This window comes from Macaca thibetana, chromosome 13 (genome assembly GCF_024542745.1).
Source record: "Macaca thibetana thibetana isolate TM-01 chromosome 13, ASM2454274v1, whole genome shotgun sequence".
Taxonomy (NCBI): Eukaryota; Metazoa; Chordata; class Mammalia; order Primates; family Cercopithecidae; genus Macaca; species Macaca thibetana.
In genome coordinates, this window is record NC_065590.1 from 67,813,775 (window position 1) to 67,833,949 (window position 20,175).

At 37.6% G+C, this 20,175-nt stretch overlaps 1 protein-coding gene across 6 annotated transcripts in view; it reads left to right on the forward strand.

Moving 5' to 3' along the window:
* MAP4K3 (mitogen-activated protein kinase kinase kinase kinase 3) overlaps positions 1–20,175 on the forward strand; it is a 190,220-nt gene that overhangs the window by 53,025 nt on the left and 117,020 nt on the right. For 4 of the 6 annotated variants that reach the window (XM_050753329.1, XM_050753330.1, XM_050753331.1 and 1 more), the window contains exon 2: positions 6,439–6,496. In XM_050753329.1, the coding sequence (XP_050609286.1) occupies positions 6,439–6,496 (58 nt within the window). Of the gene's footprint in view, positions 4,809–6,438; positions 6,497–16,111; positions 16,170–20,175 lie in introns of those variants that run through there. The other 2 variants (XM_050753333.1, XM_050753334.1) reach the window with 2 other exon arrangements.

The following is a 20,175-nucleotide window of genomic DNA, read 5'->3' on the forward strand; positions in this document are numbered from 1 at the left end:
TTTTGCTCTTGTTGCCCAGGCTGGAGTGCAATGGCGCGATCTCAGTTCACTGCAACCTCCGCCTGCTGGGTTCAAGCAATTCTTCTGTCCCAGCCTTGCGAGGAACTGGGATTACAGGTGCATGCCACTACGCCTGGCTAATTTTTGTATTTTTAGCAGAGGTGGTGTTTCCTCATATGGGTCAGACTGGTCTCGAACTCCTGACCTTAGGTGATCCGCCCACCTCGACCTCCCAAAGTGCTGAGATTACAGGCGTGAGCCACCATGCCCGGTGTGAGCCACCACGACCGGCTGACAGTGCTGTTTTAAAGCAAGGATCAGCAAACTTTGTCGATAAAGGGTCAGATAGTAATACTTAAGACCTTGTGAGCCATATGGCCTCTGTCTCAGCTACTCAACTCTGCTATTGAATTTTTTTAATTTTTAATTTTAATTTTAATTTTTTTAGACTGGTCTTGTTCTTTTGCCCAGGCTTGAGAACAATAGTGTGATCATAGCTCACTACAGCCTTGATTGCTTGGGCTCAATTGATCCTCCTCCCACTTCAGCCTCCCGGGTAGCTGGGACTATAGGCACATATCACCAAGACCAAGCCTAGCTAATTTTTGTATTTTTTGTAGAGACAGGTTTTCACCATGTTGCCCAGGCTGGTCTCGAACTCCTGGGCTCAAGCAATCTGCCCCCTTTGGCCTCCCAAAATGCTGGAATTACAGACATGAGCCACCACCTGTGCACCAGTAAAACTTTATTTAGAAAAATAGACATGTTTGCTGATCCCTATTTCAGAGAATTTGCCCTGTTTCCTATTTTCATGTCAGCTCAGGATTTATTGGTAGAGTAACCTTATAATTTACCATCCAAATTTAATAAATTTTTAATTGTTTTAAGAGTGAACACAGGCACTATTAATAATTTTACTGGTACAATAGGCATAACCAGGAGTACTCTGGGCAAACCAGAGATGAATGTCACTCCATCAGTTTTCCTATGAATTGGTTGCCCTTGTAGTGGACACATACCTAATGACATGTTTTGGCTGTTTTCCCCATCCAAATTACATCTTGAATTGTAATTCCCATAATCCCCACATGTTGTGGAGGAGCCTAGTGGGAGGTAATTGAATCATGGTGGTGATGACCCTCTTGCTCTTCTCATGGTAGTGAGTTCTCATGAGATCTGATGGTTTTGTAAGGGGCTTTCCCTGCTTTTGCTTGGCACTTCTCCTTCCTGCTGCCACGTGAAGGACGTGTTTGCTTCTCCTTTTGCCATGCTTATAAGTTTCCTGAGGCCTCCCAACCCTGTGGAACTGTGAGTTAATTAAACCTTTTTCCTTTATAAATTACCCAGTCTCAGGCAGTTCCTTTTAAAAGCAGCATGAGAACGGACTAATACGCCTAGTCTAATCAACTATGGGAAAGCGAACATGAAACCATCCCTTCAGCAGTGAGTATGGGTTATCCATTTTCTTTGGAAAGGGAGTAGTTCAATGGGAGGTACCCTGAGGTTTGGCTAGCCTGGTACACTCAAAATAGTCTCTATTTTCTGTCCCCAAGCCTTTGCTCATGCTTTTCTTTCTGTGCCCTTTCCCCCATCCCTTTTCTGTGTTTTTCGTAATTCAGGCCATCTTTTCAAACCTCTGCAAAAATGGTATCACCTTCATGCAGTCATTCCTGTAATACCTTTTCAGGCTTACAAGTTGGTGGTTACATTTTATAAAAGTCAGTAACGTAGTGCTTTAAACTGGATCCCCAAACCTAGTTGTGTATCAGCAGTACCTCAGTAGCTTAAAATATAGAATCCTGGGTCCCATTCTTAATCGCTTGACCTAGAATTCAGAATTTATAGCAATATTTTGTTATTGTTTTGTTTTATATTTAAACTCCTTGTATGATTTTTATATAACCGGCTATCTGATTCAGTATTTGGAATCTGTTGATTTAGGCTGAAATTATTTTATATAAACATTGACTTTTAGAGTTAGAAGGAATCTTAGAAATAGCCTATTTTCACCTTAATGTCTTTAAATTGTGGGCAGAGGGGTCAGGAAGAAGACACAAGGGAAATTACTTACTTAGATCCCATTGCTGGTTACTGGCAGAGCCAGGACTAAATGTTGTTAGCTGTCATTTAGACTTAGATTCATATTCACATTGGACATCCCCTTCTGTATAGTAAGGTTTCAGTACTCCAAGGGGCTCAATACATAGTAGATGATGGTCAGATGTTTTACTAATAATGATTAAGTTTCTAACCCATTTTATATAGCACCTAGCACATTTTTTGGCTCTTAATGATTGCTGCTTGAATGTGTTGTTAACCCTCAGTTCACTCTCAAGGAATGCCTTTCTGATAGTTGGAGATAATTCCCCAATCAGCATGAAATCATCTCAGAAAAATTCTTCCCAAAACTAGTTCCAATCTGAATGGCCTCTAAAAGGCTCACTGAATCAAACTAAATTCTGGTACAGCTTTGAAAGTTGGTACTTTCCAAGAGCCCCTCTAAGCAGAGATCAGTCTAGACCTGTAGGATTTTCCTCACCAGTCCATTTTCATTTTAGAAAGGTTACCCAGAATCTGTGGGAGTATGTGGTGCGGGATGTGTATACTGAAGTAAGGTGTGGGACCAAGGTCAGGAAAAGGCTTGTGGGAAGTGGTGGTAGCCTAAGCTGAGCTTCAAAGGATTTTTGTTAGGCCAGGGGAGGGACCTGGAATAAAAGCGTGGATAGCTTTGGGAAATGGCAAGTTGTTTAGTTTGGCCAGAGGATAAACTACAAGTTAGGGAGTGACTAGAAATATAGATGGGGGCCAGATTAAAATGTAGTATTTCACAATTTCATATCCACAGGCAAAATAATGAAACTGAAGCCCTATCCGACACAGTATAAAAATTCACTCAAAGTAGATTATAGACCTAAATTTAAGAAAACTGTATAACTTAGAACTCTTAGAAAAGAAAGTAGGAAAAAAGTATTTGTGACCTTGGGTTAGGCAAATGTTTCTTAGCTGCAACATTAAAAACACAAGAAACAAAAATTAATTAAGTTGGACATCATCAAAATGAAAAAGTTTTGTATTTCAAAGGATACCCATAAGAAAATGAAAAGAAATCTTGCAGAATGGGAGAAAATATTTGCAAATCATGTGACTGATAAGGGATTTATATCCAGAATATATATAAAGAACTCTTACAAGTTAACAATTTAAAAAGAATTTAAAATGGACAAAGAATTGAATAGACAGTTCTCCAAAGAAGATATTCAAATGGAAAATTGAAAACAGGTCCACACAAAAATGTGTATGCTGATGTTTATAGCACCATTATTCATAATAGCTAAAAAGTGGAAACAACCCAAATATGGCATTTCCATACGATGGACTACTGTTTGACAGGAACACATAAATGAGTTTGAGACATGGATGAACCTGAAAACATTACACCAAGTGAAAGAAACCACAGTCACAAAGGACCACATATTACTTGATCCCATTTACATGAAATGTTTACAGTAGTCAAATCCATAGAGATGGAAAGTAGATTAGTGGTTGCCAGGGATTGAGAGGTGGAAGAATAGGTAGTGACTGTGAATGGTTCTGGGGTTTCTTTTTGAGGTGATGAAAATGTTCTAAAATTAGTTAGTATAATTACATAACTCTGAATATACTAAACACCACTGAATCATACACCGTGAAAGGGTGTACTTAATGGTATGTGGATTCTGTCCCAGTAAAGCTCTTATAAAAAGTGCTGTATTTAGTGAAAGCTTTAAATACTCTGACAGGGAATTTGGATTTTTGTCTTTAAAGCAATGATGTGTACTCTTGCGGAGTTACAAGTCGAGAACAGCATGATGAGAACATCGCTGTGGGAGCGTTTGAAGAATGGTGGTCAGATCAGTGTTGCAGCAGACTAGATCTAGCTGCTTAGAATATTTTATCCTGTTTTCTGCCCTTAACAAGTATGAACATTTTATGTTACTAATTCTGAATTCAAAATTTTTAACTTTATACATGTTAATATTTTATAATTTCTATTCTTGCTCTCCTTTTTAAAAAATGAACTGCTCAGGGTGATTGAGAAAAGAATGGCAGTTGCAGAATGTTAGAGATAATACTGATTTTTAAATTTACCTTTGTGTGCTTTGTGTGTAACCTTGACTACTGTCAATTTAGAGATAGCAAAATATGACTTATTTTAGCCAGAAGACCAGGATTCTTGGTGAATCATAATGCTTTAAAAACCCTTTATTAATAAACATGGATTTTTAATAAAGAAAGGCTTAGAAGTGAAGTTTCTTAAGGGCTTTTTAATTATCTCTTTCCCCTTCTTTTTGTGAAATATCTTAATACTGCCAAATAAATTACATATTGGAAGATATTTCTAACATGGTAGAAGGCAAAAGAACAGTAATCATTTTAGCTCTATTTTTTTTAAATTAACCCTAAAAAACTGTAATTTAAAAACTGTTAGTCTTTAGAAAATTCTAGACTGATTTACCATTTGAAATCATTGTATTCATAAGTCAACCCTACAGTAAATATTGACCTTGGTAAAACACTCATCAGTAGTTAGTGTCATAATTTTTCTGTTAAATATTATGCTGGTGTTAACTATTCGTAAATCTATTTTTAGAAGAGTACATTGTGTACAGCAACCATTTTGGACAAATACTGTGTAGCTTGTAAATAGAGTGTGTGCCCTCCTGTGGTCATTGGTAACAAAAATCTCAGCTATAATCATCCTAGCTTTCTGAGTTCACATTTGTCTGCTCTTCCATAGTAGAATCACCGGTACTCTGAATTTCTTCTCAGTAAGTAAAAAACCATAGCATGATTTTTAAATGGTGGCAGTTGTCTTATTTGGAGGAGATGCTAAAGGAGAAGCCTACCAGAGAAAAAATATCAAGGTGTGAGGAGAGGCAAGTAGTTGTGATGGTGCTTGAAAAGCTTTATGACTATTATACCTGAATATTTTTCAGATACACTCTGCCTCCTTTACAGAATGCTCCCAGAATGATATTCTGGTTTTATTTCTATTTCATCATTTATATATCTTTTTTCCTCGAGAAAGGAGCAAGTTTCCAGCACTGTCTATTTGAAACATCTATCCCATTTTATGGAAATTAAGTTTAATTTGAAATAAGTGTTCAAATCTCTTTTGTACTGCCTTGAGTGTTTTATTAGTTATGGGGATTTTGTTTGAAGGAACAATTGTTAAATGAATTTTCCCTGCATATTTTATTAATTTATATGAGATCTTTTAATATCTTTGTTCTTCTTAGGGTTAAATGGTTAAATTTTATATTTTCAGCAATGACTGTGTCTCATATCTTAGATCCTTGGCTGGTATTTTTAGTGCCCTAGTATTCTTAGAAGAATTCCACTATTAATGGTATTATCACCTCTTGCCAGGTGATTCACTGATTTTCACCAATCCATTAATAAGAGAGTGTTGCAACTAGGAATAATTTTGGTCACATGAATGGATCTTTCTGTGATCAGGCAATGGCATGTATTGTTCTTCACTGGTGGTATGAAAATTTATTTTTAATTAACAGTTTAGAATATCAAATTGAAAGTTCTGATCCAATTATAAAACATTTTAAATTGACAAAGACTGCCATTTTAATATAGTTTCTGCTTATTTATACATGTATTATATAATATATAATATTTATTGTGTTATAGGTACACATAAATACACATAATATAATTATGTATACTTATATACATAATTATACAGTTGTAAATGCCAGGAATCTAATAATATAATTTGATTTTTAACATGGCTTACAAAATAGATTTGTTTTGCATTGAACTACATGTATTTGACTGTACCATCAGGTGTGTTTAAAAGGATGCAGGGGGCCTGTTTTCATAATTATATACACAATTGTGTTAGCCTTTCATATCCTAAAGCTTTTAAATGAAAAAATGTAGGCTAGTCAATTAGTTCAACTAGCCTTTGAGTGAATAGCAATACAGTGTAATACTTAAGGCTCAGACTGGAGTTAGACCGCCTGGGTTTGAATCCCAGCACTGTCGACTCACTGGCTATATGACCTTGTTAAGTTCTTTTGAGTTCTATGTCCTTTAGTTTCCTCACTTGCAAAATGAGAATAATATCTACCTATTTTATAAGATTGTTGTGAGGATTAAATGAATTAATATTAAAACATTTAGAATAGTGCCTGGCACATCCATACTGACATCTAAGTGTATATTAGCTGTTAGTATTAGTATTGCCAATATTAAATTTTACATAAATGTTGAAATTTATTGTGAAGTATAAACTTTGTTTTGTAAATATAAATTACATTTGCATTTCTTTTAAAATATTTTTGTGTAACAGAAAACAAACAGTAAGCTAAAGTGAAATTTTATACACTTTTTATGAAAACTTTCTTCACAATAATCCTTTTTTCCTTTTTTTTCTTTTAGGCACGGAATGTTAACACTGGTGAATTAGCAGCAATTAAAGTAATAAAATTGGAACCAGGTAAATTATTTGAAGTTCATTTTTTCTTATTGCTAGAAAGCCATGGGATATCTTACGGCTTATTTTAATGATGTTTGGTCAACATTCTCTTGTTTTCCCCAACATCTTCTGGGATAAATACAGCTGCTTGTATGCTCTTTCCTCCAGTTCTTCGAGTTCTGCATACACACACCTTGCTCAGATCTTCCCTGAAAAATAACTGATAATTGAAGGAGGAAGGGGAACTCCTGAAAAGATTTTGTTCTTTCTGAACTCAGTTGAGCTAACTTGTAACAAGCTGATAGTGGTTTATTTCCAGGCTAATGTCTTGTGGTTCAGTGTGATGTCGTGGAAAAAACAGAACCGAAATTTGGGTAGTTGTAGTTCAGTTTGTCTCCCACTCCCTTGGTCTGTGAACTTGGGCAAATAGCTTCATGTCTCTGAGTCTCCCAGTTTTCTCGGGCAATCTAGCCTCCACATTCTGTATTTCATTGATATCTCAGCAGTTGTCTACCAAATTGAGCAGCTTATTGTAAAGCCCCTTAAGACTACTCCATATTTTTTGTTTGCTTCAACTGTGTTCTTTGAATTCCTCCTACTTCCCTCAAAACCCACATTTTTCTTAGCTAATTACTCACTCTTTGTTTACTCTCTCTTAGAAACCCCTTCCCACCCTTTCTTCTGCCCACCATAAGCAAGTCTATAATTGTGCTAGTGTCTAGACCGAGTTCCACAGCAATTAGTGCCTTTCTGATGACTTCTTCCATTACAAGCTGATAATAAGAGTTTATTGGTAAAACAAGTTTCAGTTCTAGTATGAACAGAAATCCAATCAGAGACTTTGCAAGAATGCAAAAACTTTTTCTTTTTAAAAAAAAAAAAAAAAGGCCAAATAGCCAATACTTCAGGCTTTGTAGGTCGTGTATCGTCTCTATATTCAGTTCTCTCTCTTTCCCTATAGTTTGCTCACCCCTTACTTAGAGCATCAATAAGCTTTTTAGAAGTGATATTAAAATGAAAATTTAAGGATGTACTGATTGACTGTGATCAAACCACACAGAAATATAATGAATTTAAAAAATTTTCCAGCCGGGCGCGGTGGCTCAAGCCTGTAATCCCAGCACTTTGGGAGGCCGATACGGGCGGATCACAAGGTCAGGAGATCGAGACCATCCTGGCTGACACGGTGAAACCCCGTCTCTACTAAAAAATACAAAAAACTAGCTGGGCGAGGTGGCGGGCGCCTGTAATCCCAGCTACTCGGGAGGCTGAGGCAGGAGAATGGCGTGAACCCGGGAGGCGGAGCTTGCAGTGAGCTGAGATCCGGCCACTGCACTCCAGCCTGGGCGGCAGAGCGAGACTCCGTCTCAAAAAAAAAAAAAAAAAAAAAAAAAAAAATTTTCCAGCTATACATATTTACAGATTTTATGTAGTCATTATAGTCTAAACATCACAAGACAAGATGTTTGTCTTTTTTCTAAATCTCCTACTCTTCAATTTATAAGAAATTTTAGAAGGATATTTGAAGTTGTTGAAATATTAGCTACAAAAAGAAATTTGGCATTTAAAGCAGGGCCTTCATTTTTAATCATTAAGAAGTGACTGTGTTACTTAATGAAATGGTTCTAATGAGAAGTATTTTGTATATACATCATTCCCTCAAATCACCTGAGTACCTTCTCTTTCAGGAAGCCTTCCCTGACCCTGGGTCTAATTAAGATGACTCCTGAGTGAATAGCTCTGCTGTAGCGCTGACCATAGCTATATTGTCATTCTAGAGACTTGCCTTTCTTTGTTTCTAAGTTTTAATCAAATTTGTGCCCCCAGCACTGAACTTAGGACCTGGCACATAGTACCCATTCTGTATATCTTAAAATTTCCTTAAAAAATAAAAACTTGAAAAAGCTTACTGTTCAAGTCAATTATTTTCTGTTCATGAAATGTTGTTGCACTGTCAATCTTTTTTTTTTTTTTTTTTTGAGACAGAGTCTCACTCTGTCGCCCAGGCGGGAGTGCAGTGGCCGGATCTCAGCTCACTGCAAGCTCCGCCTCCCGGGTTCACGCCATTCTCCTGCCTCAGCCTCCCGAGTAGCTGGGACTACAGGCGCCCGCCACCTCGCCCGGCTAGTTTTTTGTATTTTTAGTAGAGACGGGGTTTCACCATGTTAGCCAGGCTGGTCTCGATCTCCTGACCTCGTGATCCGCCCATCTCGGCCTCCCAAAGTGCTGGGATTACGGCTTGAGCCACCGCGCCCGGCCTTGCACTGTCAATCTTGAACACTGCCGTGTGTATATTGATCAATGTATTAAAAGTAGAATATACAACTATACAAAAGGAAAAAAATAAAAATCATTCATATTCTACCACCTGGAGAAAACAAGGATTATCACCATAAATATGTTTCATCTATTACAGCTACCCATTTCCCCCTGCCACCAGTTATTTTGATCCCTTAATCATATAATGTTAGCCCATAGTATTTCTGTGTATATACCTAAAGTATAAATACTCAAAATATAATCACAAACAGGAACCCTCATACACAGCTGGTGGAAATGTAAAATGATGCAACCACTTTGGAAAACAGTTTGTGACTTCCTTAAAGTGTTCAACATAAATTTGCCATAATGACCCAGCAGTTCTACTCTTGCATATCTGCCGACACAATGATTGTCATGCACAAATGTTTATAGTAGCGTTATTCACAATATGTCTCAAAATTGGAAACAATCTTAACTGCCCATCAACTGGTGAATGAATATGTTGTGTTTATACAGTTGAATACTATTCAACAATAAAAACAAGTTGCTGATACATGCTGTAACATAGGTGACCAAAATGTGCTAAATGAAAGGAGCTAGACACACGAAACTACATACTGTATGATTTCATGTGAACAGTTCAGAAAAGGCAAATCTGTGGTGTCAGAAAGTTAATCTGGTGAGCTGGGGACAGAGGGTTGGACTAACAATTATTGGATGTGAAGGTTCTTACGGGAATAATCTAGTGATGGTTGTACAACTTGGTAAATTTACTAAAAACACCGTTGAATTATACACTTGAAATTGCTGAACTATCCGATTTAAACATATGCCTTAATAAAATTATTAAAGATATGTAACTAAAACCATTAACAACGTTACAGTTCCCTGTTAATAAGACCTACACTTAGCAAATAGTTGCTATGTTATATCTATAGGTTCCTGCTTAATTTCTTTTTATCTTTTTTCCTTGTAACTTTCTGTTGAAGTAACTCCATCGTTTATCCCGTAAAATTCCCCTCAGTCCGGATTTTGCTGATTGCCTTCCTGTAGCATCATGTAATATATTCTTTGGTGAATTGATAGCTCTAGAGAACTGAGTAGACTCCGATTTTATTTGGGGTATGGAGGAGGGAACTACTTCACGAGTGGTGTTATGCTCACATTTTTCTAAGGTAGAGGGGGGTGTGTGTGTTTAAGAGACAGTCGCACTGTAGCCCAGGCTGCAATGCAGTGGTACGATCGTGGCTCACTGCAGTCTTGATCTCTTGGGCTCATACTATCCTTCTGCCTCAGCCTCCCAAGTAGCTAGGACTGCAGGCGTGTGCTACCACACCCAGCTAATTTTTATTTTTTGTAGAGATGGGGTCTCACTGTGTTGCCGAGGTTGCTCTTGAATACCTGGTTTCAAGCGACCTCTTACCTTGGCCTTCCAAACTACTAGGATTACAAGCATGAGCCACTGTGCCTGGCCTATATTAGAGTTTTGATGGCCAGTCTTCTACTTTTTGGAAACAAAAACTAAGTCTGAAATAGTATAGTGCAACATGTTGGATTTTAGGAATTTCTATCTATAGTTTGTTACTTTTTCCTTTTTTTACAACTGATAAGCAATTTGAACCTGAAGCAAAATAAAAACTTACTCAGACATTTTGACCAAATTGTTTAAATGTGAAGTTACTCCAAGGTGTCTGACTTTTGCTTCTCATCTTATTCATGCAGCTTTAAATTTTAAAAAGTTTATTTATTTATTTATTTGTGATGGGGTCTTGCTCTGTTGCCTAGACTGAAGTGCAGTGGCACGATCTCACCTTACTGCAACCTGTGCCTCCTGGGTTCAAGCGATTCTCCTGTCTCAGCTGCCTGAGTAGCTGGAATTTCAGGAGCGCACCACCATGCCAGGCTAATTTTTGTATTTTTAGTAGAGACAGGGTTTCACCGTGTTGACCAGGCTGGTCTTGAATTCCTGACCTTAGGTGATCCACGCACCTCCGCCTCCCAGAGTGCTGGGATTACAAGCGTGAACCATCACACCTGGCCTAATTTATTTTTAATTTTAATTACAATTTTTTTATTGTTTTGAGACAGAGTCTCGCTCTGTCACCCAGGCAGTGGCGTGATCTTGGCTCACTGCAGCCTCCACCTTCTGGGTTCAAACAATCTTCATGAATAGCTGGGACTGCAGTCATGCACCACCATGCCTGGCTAATTTTTGTATTTTTAGTAGAGACAAGGTTTCATCATGTTGGCCCAGATGGCCTCGAACTCCTGGCATCAAGTGATCCACCTGCCTGGGCTTCCTGAAATGCCGGGATTACAGATGTGAGCCATTTTTAATTTTTTGAACACACAGTAGGCGTATATATTTCTGGGTTACACGAGATACTCTGATACAGGCATGCAATGCATAATAATCACATCAGGGTAAATGGGATATCCATCACCTCAAGTATTTATCTCTTGTGTTTCAAACAGACCAGTTATACTCTTCTAATTATTTTTAAATGTATAATTGGATATTTATGTATTTTTTTTACTATAGTAACCCTGTTGTGCTTGCAAATACTAGGGCTTATTCATTCTTTCTAAGTTTTTGTACCAATTAACCATCTCCACATCCCTTCCACCCCACAAACCCTGTAAGCTTCCCAGCCTATGGTAACCATCCTTCTACTCTCTATTTCCATAAGTTCAATCGTTTTGAGTTTTAGCTGCCACAGATAAATGAGAACATGTGATGTTTGTCTTTCCGTGCCTGGCTTATTTCACTTAACATAATGACCTGCTGTTCCATCCGTGTTGTTGCAAATGACAGGATCTCGTTCCTTTTAATGGCTGAATAGTACTTCATTGTATATGTGTACCACATTTCTTTATTAATTCATCTGTTGATGGACATTTAGGTTGCTTCCAAATCTTGGTTATTGTGAATAGTACAGCAGTAAACATGGGTGTGCAGATCTCTCTTTGCTATGCTCATTTCCTTTCTTTTGGGTATATACCTAGGAGTGGAATTGCATGATTGTGTGGTAGTTCTGTTTTTAGTTTTTGGAGGAACCTCCAAACTGTTCTCCATAGTAGGTGTATTAATTTACATTCCTACCAACAGTGTGTGAAGGTTCCCTTTTCTCTACATTCTCACCAGCATTTATTGCCTGTCTTTTTGATAAAAGGTATTTTGAATAAGGGGAGATAATATCTCATGGATAGTTTTGATTTGCATTTCTCTGATGATCAGTGATGTTGAGCACCTTTTCATATACCTGTTTGCCATTTTTATGTCTTTGAACAAATGTCTGTTCAAATCTTTTGCCCATTTTAAAATTGAATTATTAGGGTTTTTTTCCACAGTGGAGTTGTTTGAGCTCCTTACGTAATCTAGTTGTTAATCCCTTGTCAGATGAGTAGTTTGCACATATTTTCTGCCATTCGTGGGGTTGTCTCTTCTCTTTGTTGATTGATTGTTTTGCTGTGCAGAAGCTTATTAATTTGATGTGATCCCATTTGTCCATTTTTGCTTGGTTGCCAGTGCCTCTAGGATATTGCTCAAGAAATCTTTGCCCACACCAATGTCATAGAGATTTTCCCCAATGTTTTCTTGTAGTAGTTCCATAGTTTGAGGTCTTAGATTTGTGTCTTTAATCCATTTTAGTTTGATTTTTGTATATGGTAAGAGGAAGGGGTCTAGTTTCAGTCTTCTGCATATGGATATCCAGTTTTCTCAGCACTGTTTATTGAAGAGACTGTCCTTTCTCCAATGTATATTCTTGGTATCTTTGTTGAAAATGCATTCACTGTACGTGTCTGGATTTATTTCTGGGTTCTCTATTCTGTTCACTGATCTATGTGTCTGTTTTTCCAGCAGCATGCTGTTTTGGTTACCATAGCTCTGTAGTATAATTTGAAGTCAGGTAATGTGATTCCTACAGTTTCTTTCTTTCTTTTTTTTTTTTTTTTGCTTAGGATAGCTTTGGCTATTTTGGGTCTTTTGTGGGTGCATAAACATTTTAGGGTAGTTTTTTCATTTTTGTGAAGACCGTCATTCATGTTTTGATAGGAATTGCATTAAATCCTTAGATTCTTTTGGGAAGTGTGGACATTTTAACAATATTGATTCTTCCAGTCCATGAACATGGAATATCTTTCCATGTTTTTTGTGTGTGGCTTCTTCAATTTCTTACATTAGTGTTTTATGTTTTCATTATAGAGGTCTTTCCTTTCTTTGGTTAATTCCTAGGTATTTTATTTTATTTGTAGCTATTGTAAATGGAATTTCTTTCGTGATTTCTTTTTCAGATTGTTCACTTTTGTTATTCGAAAGTGATACTTTTTTTTGTATATTTATTTTGTATCCTGCAGCTTTACTGAATTTGTCAGTTTAGTAGTTTTTTGGTGGAGTCTTCAGATTTTTCCAAATGTAAGATCATATAGTCTGCAAACAAGGATAATTTGACTGCTTTCTTTCCAATTTGGATGCCCATTTATTTCTTGCTCTTGTCTGAATGCTCTACAAAAAATTTAATAAATAAATATATGTAATATATATTATATGTGTAAAAGGGGTTAATTCAGCAAGAGGATCTATATATAGACAGATAGATGTGTGTGTGTATATATAAATATATATTATATATAGAGAGAGAGGAGATATATATATATAGAGAGAGAGAGAGTGACCTTCTTAGATCTTACAGTTTTTGTTTTGAAATCTATTTTTTCTGATATAAATATAGCTATTCCTGTTCTTTTCTTGTTTCCATTGGCATGGAGTATCTCTTTCCATCCCTTTATTTTAGTCTGTGTATCTTCATAGGTGAAGTGTGTTTCTTGTAGGCAACAGATCATTGGGCCTTGTTTTCTTATGCTTTCAGCCACTCTGTTTTTTGATTGCAGAATTTAGTTCATTTGCGTCACATCAGTGCTCAAAAAGTTTTGGATTTTGGAGCATTGTGTATATCAGATTTTTGAATTAGGGAAATTCAACCTGTAGCAGCAAGAGTTTAACATTCCACTCTTTCCTGGAGAATCCAAGTCACTTTGACATAGAGAACGAGTCTTGATTTACGCCCCAGATGGCAGAGCTTCAGGTGAGAGACACAGTGTTCACATCCATCATAACTTTGTTACTTATAAGGAAAAAGAACCTTGGGTTCACTTTGTAATCCAATCCTGAAGTCAGCCCCTTTACATACAGCTCTCCTTTGCTCTAAGCCTGTCAAAACACCACTTCATTTAAATTTCATCTCAATTCCATTTTATTTAAAGTATTACAAAAACTCTGTATTTTCCTTGGGTGAGATGCCCTAAGATTTATCTGGCGTGTGGTTTTCCTCATTGCAATGGGTCAGTAAACGTGAATTTGTCAGATGACAGGTTTGTTCCTACAGTCTGTGGCTGATCCAGCTGGAACACTGCCAATTCTTGAGACTTATTTGAATAAAAATAATTAAAAATGGATCAAGATGAGAGCTATGGCAGAGCTTGCTAGTAGAATAGAACATATATATATATATGCTTTGGGGCTTTATTTTCAAGTTCTGATAAGTTCTTTACAAGTTCTGATAAGGTGTTATTATATAAATAAGTTATAGATCTGGAATCTCTTTTTGGGATTTAAAGTCAGAATTTAAAAGTTGCTTGTACTCATTTGTGGTATTATTTGCAGTACTAGTTAATATGATACAGATGCAGATAGATAACAGTGATTCATTAGGTAGAAACTCATAGGAAAAACTCTTCTAAATGGGGAAATTCATTCCTTTTCCAACACAATGAAAACTACTGAGATTGATAAACAGAGAAACTTGTAGTGAGAAAATAAGGTATTATACTTTGTTTCAGTGAGAGCAACATGCATTAAATTGTAAAGCCAAATTTTAAAAGTGTGAAAAAGTAACAATAAGACGTTATTCTACTATTTTTTCATGAACCTCCAAAGTTAAATGTTACGGAATATTCTCTCCTGCCAGCCTTTGACATTAGTGTTTTTCTTTCCTGAGAGTTAGTAGAGGTGCTTTCTGCCTCCTTATCTTTCATGATAGAGCGACGAAACATTGGGGATATGATTTATCTGGTGCCTTTTCCCATCTCCCTTGCGTGCTTTTGTGGATCCCTTGCCACTGTGTGCTTTTTCAGTGCTGCCTTGTGTTTATTGCCATCATGAATAGTTGTTACATCATTCGTGATAATTATTCTTCAAAGATTAATCATGGATTGCTTAGCCACTCTTAAATATATTGGAATCATCCTATGACTTGAGGCTGACTGGACTGGACAGATTGGATATTTACACATTGAATGGTAATAATGCTCCAAAATAAAAAAGCAATGGATAAAGGACTTTTTGTTTCGTTTGTCTGCAATGTATTTCTTATTCTCAGTCCTCTGTATATGACCAGTGATTTGGCTTCAAGGATGTTTATTTAGCACTTAATTTAGTTAGAAGGAAGATACAGAGATATAGTTCCTTCCTTCAAGGAACTTGTTATCCAGTATGATAACTAGAGTGTTTATGTAAGTCACAGCCTAACTACAGAGAATCACCCATTGAACAGAGTGTGTGTGCATATGTAGGTGGTGGTGCTGGCAGTAAGGAACGGTGATGGCTGTGCCTAGAAAGACTTAATTCCTGGGTCACTAAAGATCCGCCTTTGACTGTTTACTCTGAAATACTCTGGTCTGGGAATATCTAGGTAGGATGCTATGTGAAAGGACACACATAGTGCAGAGTGGCTGATATATCCTAACTTATACTTGGTGGGTTCCATAGAGGCTGTGAATTCCATTTCCCTTGGGATGGTTAAGGAAGTAAAACTTCAGATGAGCCTTCAAGACTGGCTAGGATTTTGCTAGTAGAATAAGAGAACGGAGGGTATTCCACATGAGGATAGATAAAAGCAAAGGTAGTATGGAAGTACTAGGCCTGTTTGGGAAGTCGTAGTTTCATTTGTCTAGAGCGGTATGCTCTCTGAGGGCATGGTGGGATATAAGAAGTGGAAAACTGATGATAAGTTTATGGAGAGCCTTAAATACTAGCCCAAAGCAACCAGCTGCAGTGGCTCACACTTGTAATCCCAGCACTTTGGGAGGCCAAGGTGGGCAGATCACCTGAGGTCAGGAGTTCAAGACCAGCCTGGCTTGGTGGCACGCACCTGTGTTCCCAGCTACTTGAGAGACTGAGGCAGGAGAATCGCTCAAACCCGGGAGACGGAGGTTGCAATGAGCCAAGATCACGCCACTGCACTCTAGCCTGGGTGACAGAGCAAAACTCCATCTCAAAAAAAATAAAAATAAAAATAAAACTAGCTCAAAGGTTTAAATTTTACCGTGTAGACAGTGGGATTTTGTTTGTTTTTACAGGTTAGTAATATGATCAGAGTATAACTGTAAGAAGATTCAGTGTACACAGGCAGATGGGAGAGAGACCCTGCTGGTAAGAAGACATATTACTGTTATGACAGCCATACTTGAGTTACAGGCAGAGGGAAGGAATGGGTGACTGCATGAGATTTTAGGGTGGATAAGACTTTAGACATGATTGATAAATTTACAAGGGATAAGGGAAGGTACAATATATGTCAAAATTGAGTTTATGGGAAGAATAGTTTTGTTGTATTGTTTTGATTTTAGGAACTCATTTTCGTGAGTTTTATACAGCTATGGTTTATGCCTATGTAACCTCAAGAACAGATCAGGAACTGCTTAAAAAAAATGTCTTTAAATCAGGTCTGGTGAGAGAACAGAAAGTTGGGAGATTAAAAATGTCCAAAATTAGAACTATTTTATTTAACTTTTTTTCTTTTTGGGGATTTTTTTTTTTTCTTTTCTTTTAGAGACAGGATCTCACCCTGTCACCCAGGCTGGAGTTATAGTGATGTGATCATAGCTCACTGCAGCCCCAACTCCTGGGATCAAGCAATCCTCCTGCCTTAGCCTCACTACTAGCTGGGATTAACAGGTGTGCACTACCACACCAGGCTAATTTTTTAGTTTTTTTTTTTTTTTTTTTTTTTGTAGAGACCGGGTCTCACTGTGTTGCCCAGGCTGGTCTCAAACTCCTGGCCTCAATCGATTGTCCTGCCTTGCCCTCCCAATGTTCTGGGTTTACAAATATGAGCACTGTGCCTGGCTAAAACTATTTTGAACAATGTGTCACTGTTCTTGTTGGTGGGCATGATAAAAGCAGAAAAATTTCTGCCCATTGTATTCTTCACTTCCCTTAAAATCTACATTATGCTCTATTTTTCCCTTTTCTGTCCTTACTCCAAAAACATTTTTTGAGTCTCCTGTAATACTTACTTTACATATAGAAACTGTAGGGATGCTGCCATAATTTTTAGTAGGTGGGAGGGATATACTCCAGAGGATTTTCACTAGAAATTCACTCCTGGGTTATGCGTACCTTCCTTATTTTAGGCCTTCCATCAGAACCACTTGGGTAAACCTGGCTCTCAAAAGAGCTGGATCAGGTAAGAAAAGGAGACCCAACAGGTTTATAGGTCAGGAAGCTCAAGTTAAGCCCTCCTTCCCTGACTCCCTGGACACAATCCATTTGCACTAGAGAATGTTTTCTCAAATAGTCCTTTAAAATAAGAAAGGAGTGGAACTGGTTCTTCGGGATGAAAAAAAATCTTAATTCATTTTATGTATAAAACACAGATATATATATATGTATATATGCATAATACATAAACATGCAGAGTATCTGTGGTATTAAAATTTCATGGGGGAGAGGCATTAAGAAAACTGAGTTGGGAAACACAGCGTTAGGGTAGAAATTTTTTCTTTTTGTCTTAAAGATGAGGTCTCACTGTGTTGCCCAGGTTGGATCGAACTCTCACCTCAGTCTCCCAAATATCTGGCTACAGGCTTCCAACACCGTGCCCAGTTCTAGAGTAGGACTTTTTTTAGGGAGCCAGGGCCATGGTTTCTTTCTTTCTTTTTTTTTTTTTCCCCTTTTCCTTTTTTGTATTTTTGTTTTTTTGTTTTTTTAGATAGAGTCTCACTCTATCACCCAGGCTAGAGTGCAGTGGCACAGCCACAGCTCACTGCAGCCTCAACCGCCCGGGCTCAGTCAATCCTCCCATTTAAGCCTCCCAAGTAGCTGGGACTACAGGCTCACACCACCATACCCAGCTTATTTTTAATTTTTTTCTACAGATGAGGTCTCACCACGTTGCCCAGGCTAGTCTGAAACTCCTGGGCTGAAGCAAACCACCTGCCTCAGCCTCCTAAAGTGCTGGGAGTACAGGTGTGAGCCACTGTGCCTGGCTTCTTTTTTTGTTTAGATAGTTGGAGCAAGGGAATTTCTTCTTGACTTTGTGAACCCAAGTGTCCATTCAGTAACAATGTATGTAAATGTAAGTGATACTTAAGCATTAATCAAGAACACTTAGTAAAATACAGCCAAACACATAAATGGGATCTAGGTTATTTTTATCAGGTGAAGTATTTGAAGGGTGGTTTTCTTTATTCTCATTTCTGAAAAAAATACGAATATTGCTCTTATAATGATTTTTTTCATTTGTTTTGAAATAACTAGGAATCAATAGAATTATTAGATACTTCCTTTGTATTTCTGTTATTGATCAGGGCTTTAATATTTCTTCAAAAAATTCAAAGTTGGGTGCAGCTTTTGTGGTTTTAGAAAAATTTTTTCTAATTTTATATTGTTATTACTTAAGCCAATTTCTTATCTTTTTAAAGATTAGCCAGTGGGTTTCAAGATACCCTGATAGTTTAATGTAGTATTTCAGAGTATTTCCTGGTACTCCAGTAGTTTGAGACAATAATTGACAACTTAAGAGAAGTTGGAATGTTAGCCATAGATTACTGTATAAATCAAAAAATAAAGTTCCAAGGCCTCCCAAACATCTGAATGAACCCCTCCGCTGGGCCAAAGGCATTCTGAAGTTACCCTGAAAAACTCAGGCGATGATGGAAGTGGAGGTGGAACATGCCTCATTACACCATCTTCCCTTTTGGAATTCAGGGAAAGCTGACTGGTATTAACATCAATGCAGATCTTACGTCTGATGAGAAACATTTATAATGTATTCTCTCTGAAGCCTACTACCTGGAGGTTTCATCTGGGTGATAAAACCGTGGTCTCTGCAACCCTTTATCACAACCCAGACATTCCTTTCTATTGATGATAACTGTTTAAGCCAATTGCCAATCAGAAAATTTTAGAAATCTACCTCTGACCTGGAAGCCACTACCTCCACCCCCACCCCACCATCCTGCTTCGAGCTGTCCCACCCTTCTAGATCGAACCAATGTTAAGTCTTAAATATATTTGATTGATGCCTCAGCACTCCCTAAAATGTATAAAACTAGGCTGTACCCCAACCACCTTGGGCATATGTTCTCGGGTCTCCTGAGGGCTCTGTTATGGGCCATTGGTCACTCATATTTGGCTCAGAATAAATCTCTTCAAATATTTTACAGAGTTTGACTCCTTTCATGAACGACTGAAGTACCGTTAATTTCATTTATTGTTTCTACCATAGGAAATGGAGTTTAGAAATTATGTATTTCGAATGACACCGCACATGAAATTAAAAGTTAATTTGAAATTGACTTTAAAACACTTTTACATGTAACATACATGTATGTTCTCACTTCTCTGTGTTTGAAATAGAATGGAAATGGAAGATTTGAGAATGAAGTACCCATAACAATGGCATGAGAAACCTTGTTTATTTTTCATAGTCTTAGCTTAAATTTTTCTCTGGGCTATAGGACATTTTAAAAATTACTATGGCATAACCCAAAAATAAAATTCTAAGCCCCCCAGCTGACTGATGGACGCTGTCCTCAGCCAAGTGCATTCCAAAGTTAACCTGAAAAACTAGTTCAGGCCATGATGTTATCATCATAATGAGACTCCACATTCTCATTATACCCTCCTCCCTTTGGAATTCAGGCTCAGCAGACCAACATTAACATTTAAACAGAGATCCTAAGACTAGTGAACAGACTTTTTGTAGCAATAAGACACCAAATTCCATCCTGACTCTAGTATAGCATCACATGACAGATAGCAGGCCCTGCAAGAAATTGAAGTATTTTATCCCAAGTATATTTCTTTGATATATTTTGAAATGGTCCTGCAAAGCTATCTCTTGTGGGGGAAATCTGTATTCCATAGAGAATTCATTTTCCTTTCCAGGTCTTTTTCCTGATCTAGGAGAGAATTAACTGAGTCTGGCACTTTATAGGTCTAACAAAATCTCTGAAGTCTGCTACCTGGAGGCTTCATCTGCATGATAAAACCTTGGTCTCCACTACCCATTATTTTTATTTTTATTTTTATTTTTTTTGAGACAGAGTCTTGCTCTGTCACCTAGGCTGGAGTGCAGGGGCGCCATCCTGGCTCACTGCAAGCTCCACCTCCTGGGTTCACGCCATTCTCCTGCCTCAGCCTCCCACACGGC